Consider the following 18,539-nt stretch of genomic DNA (forward strand, 5'->3'; position numbering starts at 1 on the left):
ATCGCCACTCTCCTCCCTCTCTCCTCCTTCCTCCCCCACCCTCCTTTAGCAATATGGAAAGGGCATGGTAGTCATGATCCCCTGATACCTATTCATGAACCCACTGTCTTTGGGGGAGGGAAGGGTCATGATTCCCAGGTCAAGAATGAATGCGGTACTGTAACATAATGGATTTCCTTTATTTGTCTTAGGAAATTTTGCATCGTTTTTTTAGCTCATGTATAGTGCACGTTGGACAAAGGGGGTATTTTTAAACATATAGGTTCAAGATTTGAGAACTGTGCAAAGGTTAAAATAATTGTATGCTTGGTGCAGCCAATTCTGTCAGGCAGGAGTAAACTGATTATCCTGTATGGAATTTTCATTATTGGGCTGAGCTGAAATATAAATATTTATGGCTGTATTGGTCTAATAACCTTGAAATTGACTAATGCTGCAGTATCTCCTTGGCTGGTCACCAGAGACTGAGGGAGATGGATGTCAAAACCAGTATTAATAAGAAAGGTTTCCAATCGCTTGTAGCACAAACTTCTTTCTTGGGCACAAAACAAAATCCCAAGAGTTAGAATCCTTGCAGTGACTGAAAGGTTGATTCTGAGAGAACCCCAAAACGATGGTTTTTTTCAATGTAAAAAACAAACAAACAAACCAAACTTGTACCTGCCAGGAGTATGTCAGGTTGATAACTATTTTGAGTGCTGGAAAAGTGGGCTTTGACTGTTGCTTATGGCAGGGATACATATTCCGTTTAAAAGCTGAATTTATTATAGCAGTAGCAGTCATTTTATTGGATCATTTGTATTTATATTTCACTTTGTACCGAAAAGGATCCCAGAATTCACACGCTGTGTACGGATCTTTTCACCTACCACGGAAAAGCAGCCAGGCCTGAGACCGAATGTGGCAATGGACTCACAGTACACAACCATTTGAATGACAATAATTTAGTGAAGGAGGGAGTTACTTGAAATATTGAACTAATTCATTTTAAGTGTTTGTGATTCTACAGTGAAGCAGGAAAGTAGCCCAGGCAGAAAATAGTAGAATTTCAGTACTGACTCTGTGCCATTTGCAGTTTACAGCAGTCCATTCACACTCACCAGATTACATCCAGTGATGAAGAGTTTCCGCCCTTTAGAGGAAATATGCTTTCCTTTAGGACTTTTCTCTCTTAAGGGTAAGGACCTGTCCTTTTATTGTGTGCGCACAGTGTCCAGGACAATGGGGTACAATTACTAATTGGTGAGTGAGTTTGACTTTTATATGACTGTAAAGCCAAAAAACCGAGAACCTTCCCTACATATCTTGCACAACCTGAACCAAAATAACTGCACTCCTTCCCTGCCCCCACAAATTATTGCCCTTCTTTGAAGTCCAGATTTTTTCCCATTACTTTCCCAATTAATGCTTTGAATAGCTTCAATTTGTTATGTGTGAACCAAGCTGCCAGTTTCTCTGTGAGTGATTGGCAGGTTAGCAAATTAACATGGCAGGTTACTCTTTTGCATTTCAATTTTACCATATCGATAAACCCATATTAGAATTTAGCTAGTAATTCACATGGGACATAGTTAATTAGGGGGTTAGGGTTTTGTTGTTGTTGTTTTAAAATCTTTTGAGGGGTCCAGAAGGTGCAACAAATGTATCATTCAACCAGTTCTACATCATCATGGCATCCATAGGTTTATTTCCCCGTTTGAGGGGCAAACATCATTAACCTTTTATTTTCACTGTGCCAATAATTCCTGGTGGCTTTGAGCTATACACATACATACACGTACGTACATACATACATACATACATACAAGAAAATTCCACAGGTTCAAGAAGTGAGTTCTAATATTAAACGTGAAACCATATTTCTCAGGATAAAACCAATTGGGACACCACATTCCAGGGTTCAGTGAGAGAGAGTTTAATAAGCACTTTGAGTGGGATTTTCAAAGAGCAGCCAAATCCCTTTCAATGGAATTTGTCTCTCTTAGCCCAGGTCTACACTAGCCGGGGGGGTCGACCTAAGATACGCAACTTCAGCTACACGAATAGCGTAGCTAAAGTCAGCATATCTTAGGTCGACTTACCTGGCCATGAGGACGGCGGCGAGTCGACTGCTGCCGCTCCCCCGTCGACTTTGCTTCCGCTTCTCGCGAGCTGGAGTTCCGGAGTCGACGGGAAGCGCGATCGGGGATCGATTTTATCACGTCTACACTAGACGTGATAAATTGACCCCCCAACAGATTGATCACTACCGGCGGGAGTGAAGACCTGCCCTTAGGTGCCTTTATAAATCCCACCCTTTGATCCTACCTGCATCTTATTGACTCTTTCAGCATTCCTGGAGTGAGGAGATACTGCATAGTTTCTTCAGTGTCCTAGGCACAAATTTACTGACCTGCAATATCTAATTGGTATTCCTGCTCCTCTGACAAGACCAGCACAAAAACAGTTTGAGTTCTCTTGTGAGTCTCTAACAGTGTTTTATGGTAACGAGCGACTATGATATTTCACATTGATTGTGTCTGACTTTCTTTGAGACTCTCCTGTTCTAAAGCTAGATTTGTTTTTGGAAGATCATATTCAAGGATGAGGACACTTACCTATCCGTTGCCCAGGGTAAATGAACAGTCAGAATCAGCAGACAAGTGTTTCTTGACCTTTTCCATACCGCGACCCCATGTTAAAATAGCAAAAATGTTCTGTTCTCTCCCACCCCACGCCATCTGGCCATGGAGAAAGGGAAGTTTGTTGTGACTTTCCCGGACCTATTTGTGACCCCCAGGTAAAGCACCCATGGGATGGACATTTTCAAAGGATTTTGCCCCCTCTATGGCATGGATCTGATAATTTTTTCATTCTCTAATTTCAGTTTACAAAATATCTCTACATTAGGCTCCTTGAAGGGAAACATACTAATTGTAAAAAAATATTCTGTCCTTGCATTTTAACGACCTTTTAAAAATACAGCCATTATTCTTTGGATGAAAACACTGTCTGATAGGGTTGGGATTTTTCCAGTACAGTGAGGTATTTTTTAACATGTTTTATGTATAAAGGCCAGTCCTTTTTTCTGGTTGAAATTTTGAAAGTGTTTGTTCTTTGAAGTAGCAACATTGATTTTAAATAGACCCCCTGAGAACTTACTGGTAAGTGGAAAAACATTGAAAGTAATCAAATCTGTCCACCACTATAACAGGAAGTAGGTGGCCCCAAATGTATGTTATAAGGCCCAGTGTATGTGATGATTGCAAAAGAATTGTAAAATTAAGTCTGCATTTTTGTAGCCCCTTTCATCTAGGAATCTTAAAGCGTTGTACCAGCAGCAACTTCATTATGCCTAACTATAGAGAAGGAAGTAGGTACAGAAAACACAAATGACATATGGTCTACTATACAAAGTGAGGGAATAGAATCCAGGAGTCTTGATTCCCAGTCCCCTGCTCTGACCATTAGACGTTTTCCGAGCTTAAATACAGTGATTTACATGTTTCCCCACAATTTAAAGGAGCTCTTTAAAATTCTTCTCCATTTTTTCTAGATTGTTAGTTTAATTAGAGGTTGGTATTAATAGCAGTTACCACTGAGAAAAAAAATACACTGTATTCTAAAAATTAGTTTTCTACAGTAAGGTTAAGATACAAACACTGTAATTTAGATGTTCTTAGATACATTGCAGCTGCTAACTCATGAGTAATGTATTTCAGAGAGTGACTTATTTTGAGTTTCTTTGCTAAGAGAGAGACTGCTAACTTCCAGATCATGTCCTGTTATTACCCTAGTGAAGACAATAATTTTCAGATAGGTTCTGTAGTCTTTGTGTAGTGGCTACATAGCGCTGTTTTGTTGAACTGATAATTAAATGTTTTCCTTAGAGATAGCCGGTTTAATTCCTTTACCAGACTGCTGAGAACCTAGGGTGTGTGATCTGCACTAGTCTTAGCAATTTGTTTCACAGAGAATGAAAAACACATAGTAGCAGGAAAAGGAGACTAAATTAAGGGATGTTTAATGGTGAAAGGACAATATCTCATTGATTATTCCTCTGAAATAGACGAATTATGGTTTCAGGGTCAACTAGACTTGCCCCCAAACTAAATAGGAGAGACCTGTATTCTAGGAAAAATATCCAAGAATGTTTCAGAACATTCCCTTTACTGGAAAAAAATGGGACAGGTAATCTCTTCAGAATTACTAGAAATCGATAACAGTAAAGATACAAACAAATGATGTTAAACTGAAATGGCATTTAGAGCTGAGACTGTAACTGACTGTATGCTCCAATGCACCTTTAAAATAAACCATGGGTGCAAAATACTTGGAAATTGTCCTTAGTCTGAATGGCAGAAACCCCTTTCCTGTTGGCATAACTGGTTTCCTGGTTTCAGACGAAGAGCATGAGAATTGTGTACCATTGTAAAACAATGCTGAGATTTTCAGAGGTCTTGCTCATACTTTGGGGATTTTTGCCTGTTTTTAGAGAGGGACAAAATGTAAATATTACAGAGTAATGAAATGAAACTCTGAATTGTTGATACCCTCTGAATAAAGTGCAGATGATGATTTGCTTCTTTAATATGAATGGCTTGATGAAATCATTCTGGTCTTCTGTGTAGCATTACTCTACCTGCTTCATTATTTTCAAAAGCGCATCCTGAATCTTCGAAGGGCCGGATTTACAAAGGTATCTAGATGCCTAAAGAAGCAAATAGGCACCTAGTGAGATTTTCAAAGGCACTTAACTCCCATTGGCTTTAATGAGAGTTAGGCATCTAACCTGCTTTAGGTGCTTTGGTAAATACTTCTAGGTGCCAATTTGCCTCTTTTGGTGCCTAAATACCTTTGTAAATCTGGCCCTACAATTCTAACACACGGATCTGGATTCTGTGCTGTAAGATACATAAATTCAAGTGGGATTTGGCTTTATTAAGGATGACAGGATTGGGTTCTCTATGCATTTCAGTGGCACGTATTTGTCTCCATAAGTTGATGTTTATTTGATTCACCACTGACCGTATTTAACACAGGCATTTTTATTTTCATTATTTCACAGATTATTGCTTATCAGCCCTATGGAAAATCAGTAGATTGGTGGGCCTACGGTGTGCTGTTATACGAGATGCTAGCTGGTCAGGTAAGAATTATATTGCTGCTATTCTTCAAAATCTAATGAGAGGAACTTTACAAGGCAGTGCATAATAAATGGAAGAAGTATTGTGCAACTGGGAGAGAACCCCCAGAAACATAATAGCAGAGATTTTAGATACTCTTCATGGAAGTTAAAGCACAGAATCCTGACAGTATTTTTGTATTGTGTGCATGGGGGCAAAGCCCAGGGCTTGCTGTTCAAACCACAGTTGATTACAGAGCCCTTTCTCTACACACGTGATGGGATTCTAGTCATCAAACTACACAACTGGAAAAGCAGGTCCTGGACTGCAAAGTTTAGTTGAAGGTAACAAACCAACTCTAAAGAGCTCTGGTATTCTCGTGATGTGGGGAAGATTTATGTAAGTGATTCTCCTGAGAGAGTGAGCTGAAGCTACCACAGAATTTCCTATATTTACAATATGTAGCCAGCCTCTGATATTCCTTCCCAGGCTAAGTCCCAGTAGATTTCTTGACTTCTTGTGTAACAACTGAATACTGTGTGCTGGTCCATTATTCTTTTTCCTTTCAAATTCTTACCAAGATCACCGTGCGTCTGGTCTGTGGTCATCTCCAGTTACTTGCAGATTGTTAAGTTGCACATTTTTGTATTTTTATGACAGAGAAAAGGTGTGTGAGAATCTTAAGATATTTAACAGTACTGAAACATCTGATATTCTACAGATGAGTTCTGTGGGTTTATCTACAATTTTGGGTTTGCATGTAAACACCCACCAAAATTACTGATAATAATGCAAAATAAATTGGAGAATTTAGAAATGTAGAATTCCACTGTGTTGGATAATGTTGGGAGATCCCAGCTTCTTGTTTCCTTATTCTTGAGGAAGTCTGATATACTTGTGTATTTACTGAGTCTTATGTCATTTGTAGAGCATTATCTTATTAGGATTTTCTGCATTTACAGTAAGTGCTAAATAATTCCTCCAGGGCTTCTTGGAAGATGTAGATTTGTTTGCAGATAAATGCATCAACATTTGTTTTAATTATGATAGCTGCCTTGAATATGTCTTCAAAAAACATAAGATTAGGCCCAGCAATCTGTAAACATTTATCTGTTTGCATGAGTTCTTGTCTCTGTACTTTATAACTAAGTGGTGCTTTCTTTTTTGGAGTGTTCTTTGTGGATGATATTCACCGCTGTGCAAAGGGCTGCTAGAAGGCCTATGCAAAACTTAAGTCCCACTTAAACTCTTAGTTCAGGGTTTATGTGGGACTTAAGCAGCTCCCATGGATCTTGTGCTGGCTTTCTTCATCCTCACACCACATTTTAAACACACATGTAGCCCGTACTTCTTACACTGTCTTCCCCTCACAGAAACACTATTTACCTTTAAATCAAATGGAGCATCATTGGAATTACATGACACTTTAGATCAAAGTCATAGAAAGTAATGGCCTAAAGCATGTACTGATTAAATTGTTTTAGGATGGCTATAGCAAGGTAACTTTAAAAAGATCTAATTAAAGATAACCAGAATTGTCGAGTACATTGTAAATGTAAAACTCCTCAATAATGTATCTGCTTTTCAGTAAATAAATAACATTTATAGGGAATTAAAATTAACGCCACATAATTTTACCTTCTTTATTTTCCTTGAACAGCCTCCATTTGATGGGGAGGATGAAGATGAACTCTTTCAGTCCATAATGGAGCACAATGTTTCCTATCCTAAATCGCTGTCCAAAGAAGCTGTTTCTATCTGCAAAGGGGTAAGCAAGTTGTTGCTATATCATGGGATCCTTTTTCAACAGAGTGTGTTAAATAACCAAAGTTTGTGGCATTTGACTGAGTTTATACCACTGGGCTTTTCCAAATATAAACACTGTTCAGCCTGGTTTTTAGGCAGATAACATGGATGATCACCTGCATCCTCCCTTGGTCTCTGCCAAAGGCTAGGGCTGCAAGAGTGTCAACTCTTTCTGCAGTGCATGTTTATTTTGTGGTAGGAAAAGATTTCAGAATCCATTGCAGCCAAATACAAAGCAGAAGCTACAAACAAGGTGGTTGTGTGAGCCTTTCCCATCTCTTAAATTGTCTACACTGTGAGTCAGATCGTGCAAGGTGCCAAGCCTTCTCAGCTCTAATTGATGCCAAATGGGAGCTGACAGTACACAGCACTTTGCAGGAGGCACACTACAGCACTGGGCCCTGTGTGTTTGACCTGATAGGAAGAACTGAAGGAATGAACAGGGGGGACAAGGTGAGTGAGATAGTGTCTTTTATTGGATCAATTTACACAGAGCTGTGGGGCTCAAAAGCTTGTCTCTCTCACCAACAGAAGTTGGTCCAATAAAAGATTCTACCTCACACACCTCCTCTCTCTAATATCCTGGAACCAACATGGCTACAGCATCACTGCAAACAACGGTGGATTAACAGGAGTCATTTTAGAATTTAGATAGAAATTAGCCTGAACGAAAACCTCCAGTCTAAACACCAGTGAGTGGTGAGGAAATTCTGATCCAGGTCCAAGCTTTGTGGCTTAAGGTCATCTCTGATTGTAGACTATTTTAATGGGGGTTTTGGGGAGAGCATTGATGTGACTGCAGAGAATTATCAAAGAAAAGTTTGTGTTGACTTTTTCCTGCTTTAATGGCATTCCCCAAGTATGCTAAAATATTGTCACAAATGTTCCACAAGAGTCACACACGGCTGCATTTATGCTCACTAAGCTCTCTAGATTTTTCATTATTAGCAGATTGAGTATACCCCCACACACACACCCAAAAAATCTGATACTGTTGACATATTTAAAAGTAAAATGTGCATCCAACAAAGTACAGCATGCTCACCTCATAATATTTGTGGTTAGAGGGTCCTATCAGTTTATAATGGACAAAAACGGCTTTCCTAAATCTCAACTATTGGAATTCCCTCTGTCTATAATGGACAGATATTTTCCTCACAAAAGATACTTTCTGAGCATCTAGTACTCTGAAGAAGGGAAAGTTCAGAGCAGCGTGGGAAAGGTGTCAAGCACAGAAATGACTCTGTAATTTCCTGTTAACATCTCTCAAATCCATATGAACTTACTGAATAGACCATCATTCAAGGTGAATATTTCTTTGCTATCTCTGTGGAACATTTTTGTGATTGAAATGACCCAAGGAGACATGTTATATCCTTTCGCACCCTTCTAAAATCCCTTTCTTGCACACGTGTGGTCTGAGAAGCCAGCAACAGAGCTTCCTACGTGACACCAGGAGAGTAGAATTCAAAGCAGTACCTTCAAGTGCAGACAGCGCTGCTACAGTACTTATTTTTGTGATAGGAAATGATATTTGCATGGTGCTTTACTTTTCAACAACATACAATATTTAGCCTCAACTGGCCAAAACCAAGGAATCCTGCTTGCTCTTGAGTTTGTATCTTCTGGTTGGCAACTATACAACTAATTCGCAAGTCTTCAATACTAATACAACCATAAGCAACACTTTCTGATGTCACTAGCTGTCAAATTGCACATTTTAGGAAAGTTAACAGAAATGGTAAAGAGCTGTTTTAAGCTTGAAGAACAAGGTGTTTCAAACATAATGTACATTCTGTTTCCTTAAATCCCTTTGGTTCCCTGTTTTGTATCATTGTTCTTATTGTTGTTAACACAAAGTATGTTAAAATGATCATCTATGTACATGGACTTGTTTAACTAGGTGAACAAAGATATATGACCATCCTTTTCAAGAATAGGTACCAAGATATTGACTCCTAAATTCATATTTACTAGCAAAATTTTCTCCAAAAGGAGACTAAACTTTAAAACCCAAAATTCATATTTTCTCTCCTAAATAAGAGGCTTGATTGACATAAAAGGGACTGCTGGATGCACAAGATTTTTTAAAATCAAGCTACTTGTTTATCTGCCTAGTATACAAACTTAGGAGTCTGACTTTAGGCTCGATTTTTTTTTTAAATGCTGGCTATACATACATTGCTATTAATGTGTGCAATTAAATAATGTTAGAGTTTTATTGCAGTAGTTATCACAACTATCCCACTCCTTATATTTCCCATTCTGTAGATAGGGAATATGGCAAATATTACAGTAACATTAAATAAGGAAATGCCATAAATGCTCATTTATTAATGGCACCCACTGTACTAGAATAAAGCAAGATTCCAGAAGTCCCATAATATTGGGTGAGGGCTGCATTCCTTAGTTGCCAGTGCTCATACTCATTGACAGCTCATGTCCATGGAGGAGCTTGCTAATTAGGGTGCACATTAGTGCGCATAAGTGTGCATTATTGCTCCTTTTTGTGAGTGTGGTTTCTCTGTGCAGCTGGTATTTAATATTGATCAAGTTGGTATTAAGGATGTAAGAGGAGAAGCACAGATCAGTTACTGTCAGGAGGCTGCCAAAAAAATGACAAGCGCTATCCAGAACACACTCAGAAAAATTATAGGAAACTTGTACTTTAAATGTTTCAGTGTAATGGAATTTATCAAGTTTAATTGATTGCTGAAGCCCGAGTAGAGCCTGTTCTGGATATGTACAAGGCTACGTTGTAATAGTAACAAGAGCTGAATTCAGACACGATGGATGCAGATGTAATTCCATTGTGCCCGCCTATACCATGCCTAAATTTGTTCCTGTATCAGAAACCTTTGTGTAACGAAAGAGGAAAGCAGGGTTTAAAGAGTGGCCTTGACTTGGAGTGCCTACAGGCAATTCTAGCTTTGAAATAAAGAAATTAACACTTTAAAAATAAAGTATAGCTTTTCACACGGATTTTATTGCTGAGGTACATCTTGACATGAGGAGCAATAACAATTCCACCTGTGGACAGTCTGTTACTGTTTCATTCCAAAAGTCAATTTAATCATTTGGTGTTTTACTGATTTCTAGTTAATGACAAAACACCCTGCAAAAAGGCTTGGCTGTGGGCCTGAGGGGGAGCGAGATGTCAGGGAGCATGCATTCTTCAGGAGAATCGACTGGGAGAAACTGGAGAACAGAGAGATTCAGCCGCCATTCAAGCCTAAAGTGGTGAGTGAGACGCAGGATGTCTCCCTATTAAAATGCACTGTTTGCAGTCAAGCCTCTCTGTGGTATGAGGCTAATGCCAACCTGATGGCATTGCAAGACAGCTGTATCCCAAAAGGTGTGACATTTCTTAAATCAAGCACTTGGATTATGACAGACTGCCATGCAATGTCACTAGTACTACTCCAGGCTCTAGCATAACCCAGTGTAGGTAGTGCGTCATCAAAAATGCCACAAAATTATTGCTGATTTCCTGATCAGAAGCCTTTGATAGAGCTGTGCTACGTGAAAACACACAGTTGACTAAATGGGAGTCAATTTGCAGAGATTTTCTGTATAATAAAATCCCTACTTCCTTAATGCTTTCTATCTGTGTTTGGCTGAAGTGTTGTGACACAGGCCTTGTCAGTTATCCGTGTATTTGCAGCTCAGAATTGCATTACCGTAATGTTCGCTACACCTGAGCACCATTCGGAAACCTCATCCAGCGCACAATTCAGCGGACTGCCTACTTTTGATGGGGTTTCCCCACAAGGAGCACCCAACAGTGCTCTGTGGTCTGTACTGGCTTCAGTTTGAGCTAGGTTTTAATCTGGAAAGCTCTAAATGGCATGTTGCCTATTTACTTGAGAAATGGCCTGTCTCTTTGTGGTATGGCAACTATTACACTGAACACTTGAACTGACAGCCCATGGTATAACTGCTGGGGTATTTTCACTAAATAGCTTCAACTTCGGACTGTGCTTCCCATATTGGTTTGCCAGAGTCCAAGTTGGTTGAATTTCAAGGTGTGCCACAAGGCTCTTCTCTCTCCCAAGGTTTTCAAGAAGAGGGTAGATTAATGAAGGGATATGGGCAATTTACTAGGGTGGTTTTTGATACTCCTGCCATGTCCATAGTGGAGGGGAGTCTATAATCAATCTGATTTATGTGTAAGGTTTGCTACCGTGTAATGTGCACGTATCTGGATCATTGGATAGGCACAGTTTTAGAAATCCAAATAAGTAATTGATCCCTTAATTAATGTGAGTACAGGAAGTCTAATCTACTTTGAAGAAGTAGTAGTGTTTGTCATCTAGCTCAGAATTTCTTTCAGCTTGTAACATGATTGATAAACAAAGGCTTGTTCTTGATGCATAAGAGAAAATAGGTTAAATCTGAGGAAGAAGGAGGTCAAAGCTGCCAGAGACCCCTGGAAAATGTCTTACTGTAGCAGCTCTCCTCTATAACACTTGTTTTGTTTCTATTTAGTAGCATAACAAGAGGAAAGGAATCTATGTAATCATCCTCCATGCAGATGGATGGGGAGCACATGACAATATGCTAGAATTGTTTTATCAGCATGAGTCTGGGATGGCCACGTTACTCAAGAGTGATGAAACTTTGAGTGACATAGGTCATCACAAAGCTTTATACAATACCATGCTCTCATGTATTTCTGCATATGCTATTTGTTTTATAGAAAAACAATGTTAGAAATGCTTTGGAAAGTTTTTTTTTTTTTTAATGTTATAGTAACTCTAGAGGGCTCAGAGGAGGAGAAAAATCCAAATAGATTAGTTTAGATTTAAACACTTCTATAAACGAATGACCTGAATAGCTTGCCTTTACTGTGAGATCTAATATTTGGGTACATTTCATGGCTGGAGGTAAATGCTGTGTGTTTCATTAGAATCAACCCTTTCCAATAATATAAAAATGCTCAATTCTTGCTCTCCAGGGTCAGAAGATATCAGACCTCAAACCTGCCACTATGCAGGACTGAATATTGTTGCTCATGGTCCTTGGGCCAGTGTTCTGTATTTAGAGGTCGAGGAGGTTGGATGGGAGATGGTGCAGACTCTTCATTTATGGAAAAGAAAAGTACATTTCTCTGGCCAGTTGATGGCAGCTGTTTGAAGCTATTCAGAGGTTTGGAATGTTAGAGTAAATCTCACTAAAGATGGATCAGTAAACAGCGGGAGGGTGCTACCCAAGGAGACCATATATTCTCAGAGGTGCTGGAACAGTTTTTATAGTGGGGGTGCTGAGAGCCATTGAACCAAGGTGTAAATCCTGTTTATAATGGAAACCCCACGCACCTCTATTTCCAGCACCTATGTATAGTCTTCTCTTGTTGAGAGTAATATGCATACTTTAACCTCAACAGGAGGTGTGCTTGCATACCAAGAGAACTATATATTAGGCTAGTAAAAGTCAGGCTTATCATAAAAAGTGAATGTCACACACACACTGTGTAAATAAGTAAGGCAATGCCCATGGTTCTATTAATGACCATTGGTGGTTCTCCAACCTGGCAGACAGCTGGGGAATTGCTCTTTTTCAGACACAAATTATGTACATTTTTCGTCATGCAATGTTTGTGTCACGATTAAAGCTAAAAATAAACAATATCTCCATTAGTATCAGCATGTCTGATCCTCCGAAGAGCTGAGTGTGCTGAACTCCCACTGAAGTTAAGGAGAATAACCTCAGCACCTCACAGGATCTAGACCCACGTTTCCCATATGAAACTTTATTAAAGGGTGTAAAGGACTAAAAGCCTGAAATACAATCTAATTCCAATATGTCACATTTAATTGCAGAAAGCTATATCACAGCTCCTATTTATATCATAATAGGGGATTAATCACCAGCTGTGCTGTTTCTCGGCTGCTGATTATGACTTATTTTATTTATACAGGTTGCTATTGAAACATACCTAGATAAATCTAGTATTAATGTGGCTGCCTTACTTTCTTAGACAGTCATTTTAAATACAAATCTTGTGTCCCTTGTTATTGGTTTACCAACATATCCTAGTAACTAATTCTATTTGTATTGATTTTCGGATAAAAACATCTTCATAAGAGCCTACAGGTATTTGTAAAGCTGGATTCAATTATGTCATTTTGCAGAAAATCTTACTAGGTGTCAGCGGCTCTTGTAACTGAAATAGGGAATTCCTTGAGGCCCAGTCCTGAAACTTTCACTTGCACAAGTAGTTCTTACTTATATACATAGTCCTGTAAGGGACTAACCAGGAGAAAGTGGGCTTGCAGGATAGGACATTTTTTGCTGATAACAGAGGTTCCTATCATGTTATATTTTTATACTGGTGTAACTAAGAGGAAAAATTGGCCCTGCTTTTCTATAGCTATATTGAAATATTACATTGATTTTCTTTAAATGCCCTAAAACTTTTTGTTTTGACAAACACATTATAATTGATATAAGTAAAATAAAAATGAAGCGGCTGTAGAACAAACTAGTCAGTTTTCCCTGACTACCTGAGACAGAGGTATAATTATGCCTTTCTACATCTCCTAGAAGTATGTTTTTAATTAATAAGGTGGTACTTGAGTCTCTTATCAAGGGAAGTATCAGACAATGGGTAAAATTTTCAAAAGCACCTAAGTTCCATTTTTCAAATTGACGTATGCACTTAAGAATCTATGTACCATTGACTTTCAATTCGACTTAGACCTCTAAGTACCTGAGGCACTTTTGAAAATTTCATTCAATGTCACCTACTATTGAATGTCAGTCATATGTTATATGCTCTAAACAATAATAAAATCATATTTAATTTTAGATTTTCACTGTGGAAGTACTTGTACGACCATTTTTACAGTAGACAATGAGTGAAGTTCATATAAATAGACTAAAGTCTGAGCCATTGTATTGCTTAAAATGCATGCTATTGTATTGCATATTATTGAAAATAATCTGCTAGGGAGTCTATTTTGTGCAGGCAATATCCTCATATTTAATATCTATGTTATGTAGGCAATATCCTTATTAATTACATGTTCATGGAAGTTTTACATGTGCTTCAAGAGGAGAAACAGACTCTTTAGTTAAAAGTGATGTTTGGCCTTTGATTATACGGTTGCCTGACTAAGTCCTGACACATAAACTACATCTTCTGTACGTAAATTATACCAGCCCAACAGCAATCTGTTAATGAGCACATCACAGAATTAGGCAGAAAAAACTATTAAAAGAAAACTGCATCCATTTTGCTTATCCTTGCAATCTGAAAGCTAACAGTGTTAGACATGCGCCTCATTATGAATAAAGTGTAAACTGAATTTTTAAATCTGTTTAATTACAAAATGGCATTTCTCAGGTTATTGTTCCTGATTGATATCTTGCTAAAAGGGATATTTTACTGGCAGCTTCCAGTGTAGGAAGTGGGTCTTTTCCATCCTGCTTTAGTACTGGGCAAACATCCATAATAACAATATCAATGTTTAAAGTTTTTTGTTTTTTTTTAATATTACACATTGAGCTTTTTATGATGGATAAACCCATATTAAAACAGGATGAGTCCCTGCCACTGCTTTCCCACACTCTGTCTCACCAGTTCCAGTGCTGTATGTCATTTATCTGCAAAAGGAATGCAGCCAGAAAAAATAACATCCAAACCTCAAGTCGTAATAAGGATCTGACATACAGGAGTGCTGGCAAGAAGCTGAAGGTTATGACAGGTGCCAGTATTCACTGGCTACTGGTACACAGTGCTTATCTGAATTCCTTCAACCTCATTGGTCTAAAAATCAAGCTAGAAATGCTACAATAATGCCTTTCACCCTTTGGCCACTTTGGGACAGATAAAACAAGTAGCACACACACACACGTCGCAGAGCAACTTCTTAACCAATTACACTTTACTCTTAGGCCTAGTCTACACTACTGCTTAAGTCAATGTAAGTTATGTCACTCCGTAGTGTGAAAAAATCACCCCCCCTAAGCGACATAATTTACATCGACTTAATGCGGTGTCTACACTGTGCTGTGTCAACAGGAGACGCTCTCCTGCCAACTTAGCTTCTGCCTCGGGGAGGTGGAATACTGAAGTCAATGAGAGAGCGCTCTCCCATCGACTTACCGAGTCTTCACCAGACCCACTAAATCGATGCCGCAGCCTGATTTAGCTGGCCAGTGCAGACAAGCCCATAGACAAACACAAGAAAGATAGAGGTCTGTGGAAAAACAACAAAGCCCACACAAACATCCCTGACTCATTTTCCTCACCCCTTCAGAGTCCTCTGGGTCTTAGTCAGTGTCCTTCTAGCAGGTCCAGGATTCTTCCTTTCCTCCTGGCCAGCCTTATCTTTTTGTTGTGGTCTCCTTTCCCCTTGCTGAAGAAAGTCCTTTTACAAAGTTTCAGCCTCTTTCAGGTGACACCCCCAGGTGGCCCTTGTCAGGTGATTCATTGCTTAGTTACATTCCACCTGGGACACTGGTTGTTTTGGGCTGCAGCCAGCTCATTGTTCTAAAGGTTCTTTCATTTGAATGGAAGATCATTCATGTTAATGACTCTTGCTTGCTCTCCATCGTTAGTCCGCTGCTAGGGGCACAGAGAGTCTTTGCTAATAACCACGATAGCCAAGTCCAGGTTGGAAGTTAAAAGGTAACAATGAAGCACAGACAGTTTATAATCAAACGAGCATTTACAAAAAACAATGGGGTTTATGGTTACATACAGACATACACAAATCTGTCATATTCTGCAAAAAAAATGAATAGGGAAGATACACTGCCTTTTTTTCTTATTTTTTAAATGAATTTAGTTGTTTGTGAAAGATGCCAGACTCTTGGATAGTCTCGGGGGATTGATTTCCTCAGTTATCCATCGAATGAATGCAGAATGGGCTAGCTTGCACCTCCTGCCTCAAACCTGAATTGGCTGAAAAAGAACGTTCAAACCCCACTGCCTGTTCTCTCCTTGGACTTTCTTTTGATACTGCCAGGAAGAGTGTTATAAGAGATTTTTAGGCTTTAAGACATAGCATGGAGCTGCAGGACTGTTCTACTGCCTCACAGACTTAAGGCCAGAAGGGGCCATCATGTTCATCTAGCCTGACCTCCTGGTGAAAGCCAGGCCAAGCAGGTCTCCTTAACTCCAAACCAAGAGTTTGTGTGTGTCTGCATCAGAGGGATAGTTCTTCAGCTTCATGCAGAATCCTACAACTTGACATTTTGTCACAGATGCAAAGTGCTTTTTGGATACGGCCTGTTTACCAAGAACATGTCTGAGAGCTCTAATATATTTCATATAGTCCACCAAACTGCCATGAAATGATTTTTGGATGACCTAGACCTACGCAAGATATGGATTTGTTCCCAAGATACGAGTTTGTGAAAAATTCTTTTATCCAGTTACCAGTTCACCAGGCTTGTTTTGAAAGCTATCCACAAATGGTCATCCATCCAACACAAAAACCTGTGAAGAAAAACCCTGTTTCAGAAACTACATTTTCAAAAATTAGGATAATCTCTTGGCAAATTTTAAACAATATGTATCAAGAGTCAGAGCAGAAATTAAAAGGAAGCAAAAACTAGTCTAAAGGAAAATAACTTTACACTTTGAAAACTACAAGCAATAGTGAATGTGATAAAGATTGTAACGGGATTCATCTGGATGCCAGATGCAGAATTATTGTTAAGTGACTAAAGACAAAGTAGAAAGGGGATCTACAATAAAGACATTTTTCCAAAATTTCCCCCTGTTGCTAATCCTGTTTGAGCTCCAATAAAGTTAGCAATAATGGGAGCATTAGTGTAGGCCACTGGGTGCCAGAGGCATTTTTAACAACCTGTTAATTAGATTCCCTCTTAGAAGGAATAGATGATGCAACATTAAAAATGTTTGTGGCCTATCTAACCAAGGACTCCCAATGTTACTACCACCAGTGTGCCTGAATCAACATAAGCATCTGCTACAGACAGGGCTTAAGAAATCTGACACAAGCTATATGATGACATACTGTAGTTGCTGTTCATGAATGAGGGAAGGAAAAGATTATTTGGAGACATTTTGTAGACTTCATGTAAAACAAAAAGACAAAAAAGCCAGTTAATGTTTCCCTTTTGTTTTAAGTCCAAGTAATTTTTATACAGGGACAGAGGAGATAAGATATTTTGCATTTCAGTAGATTAAATACAAACTTAACTTCATGTCAGCTAGTGGCAATTTGTTTAAGAACACACATGGAATATAATGAATGGTGTGAGCCTCCCCAAACCATCTCTGATTACAGTGTATAGTTTAGGAAGGCTATATACCAGCACAACCCAATAATAAAATATTTGCAGATTCTAGATTAAATTCTTTTGCTGTTTTTCTGGTATTTGACCAACAATCTTTGATAGCCACTTGAAGGAGATGTCACCTTCCTGTGTGTGTTTAGAATATCCTAATTCTAGCCTATGCAACAAGGAACTGTGACTGAAACAAGAATTTTTCATCAAGACATAGAACAGTCTTACTCTTCAGAGTTGTGTCAGTTACAGCAATGTTGTGGTAATAAGATTTATAAAGCAGGTGGTTAGACTATCCGTGATAAAATTATTTAAATGATTCATCTTTGCGTCACCTGCTGAGCTTCCATTGACTGAAAGAACTTATTGGGCATCCGTTTTTCTTTTGGAGGCATAAGATGCATTTTTCAAAGATCTTTTTAAAAAAAAAAGTTTCACTGGTAAGTAAGCCCCTTTACTGCTGCTTTGAATTGATTTCTATGACTCTAGATTGATTTGATGGTTATTAATTGTGGTACATGCCTGCTTTCTCACAACTCTGAAGATGGAGAGTTTTACCCTTCACCACAAGTCAGTATTGTCCATTCTTGTTCTTCAGCACTTCTGTACCAAAATTCACTGGCTTCAGTGGGCATCGAGGTATTCGGTGAGCACATATTCAGAACGCTGGGTGAAATGATAAGCAAACTAACATAACTCTTTAACCGGTTGGAGTGTTTTTCTGTTTGTGTTGGTAATAAACTGAACAAATAGCCTTGTGAACACTATAGTCAGTGTCCTGCGCATGCAGTTTTTATTTAAAACATAAGGCATCTTGTGCCCAAGACAGCAAAAATTCTTTGCAGCTTTGCTTATACTTTATTACTATTATTATTTCTGCTAGGTGCTCTACAAGATCATTGGGAACACGGTATAAGTGAACTGTGTCCAAAGTAGCATATGAACCGTGTATCGGATCACTTGAGTTCCGTCTACTCCTCTTCAACCCTACCCCAGTTTGCATTAGTGTTAGATAATGCAGATGAACCATCTGTTCCCAGGTTAGAAGAGGTGCATAGTGGTATATCATCCTTGAAGGCTGAATGCAAACAGTCCCATTAAATGTAATGTAAAGTAGTGCAGACACCCGACAGAAGTTAGCAGAGAGGAAAGGAGCAGCTATAATGGGAAGACATTTTCACAGGACCTGTAGTACAGACACACACCACTCTGTATAGCACTGTTCCACTAACATCATTGAGAGAACCTGATTTGCTTTTAAGTTCCTTTAGGCTTCTCCAGAGGACACAAAGTCCAGTATTACCCGAGCGTGCACTCGGTTTCTTCCAGCCAAGCTAATTTTGTTGTGTTCGTTCCATTCCT

At 38.9% G+C, this 18,539-nt stretch overlaps 1 protein-coding gene across 2 annotated transcripts in view; it reads left to right on the top strand.

The window, feature by feature from the left end:
- PRKCA (protein kinase C alpha) overlaps nt 1-18,539 on the top strand; it is a 313,637-nt gene that overhangs the window by 285,021 nt on the left and 10,077 nt on the right. For both annotated transcript variants that reach the window (XM_054046940.1, XM_054046942.1), the window contains exons 14-16: nt 5,048-5,128; nt 6,766-6,873; nt 10,011-10,151. In XM_054046940.1, coding sequence (XP_053902915.1) covers nt 5,048-5,128; nt 6,766-6,873; nt 10,011-10,151 — 330 coding nt within the window. The remainder of the gene's footprint in view (nt 1-5,047; nt 5,129-6,765; nt 6,874-10,010; nt 10,152-18,539) is intronic.

This window comes from Malaclemys terrapin, chromosome 13 (genome assembly GCF_027887155.1).
Source record: "Malaclemys terrapin pileata isolate rMalTer1 chromosome 13, rMalTer1.hap1, whole genome shotgun sequence".
In the NCBI taxonomy this organism is placed as follows: domain Eukaryota; kingdom Metazoa; phylum Chordata; order Testudines; family Emydidae; genus Malaclemys; species Malaclemys terrapin.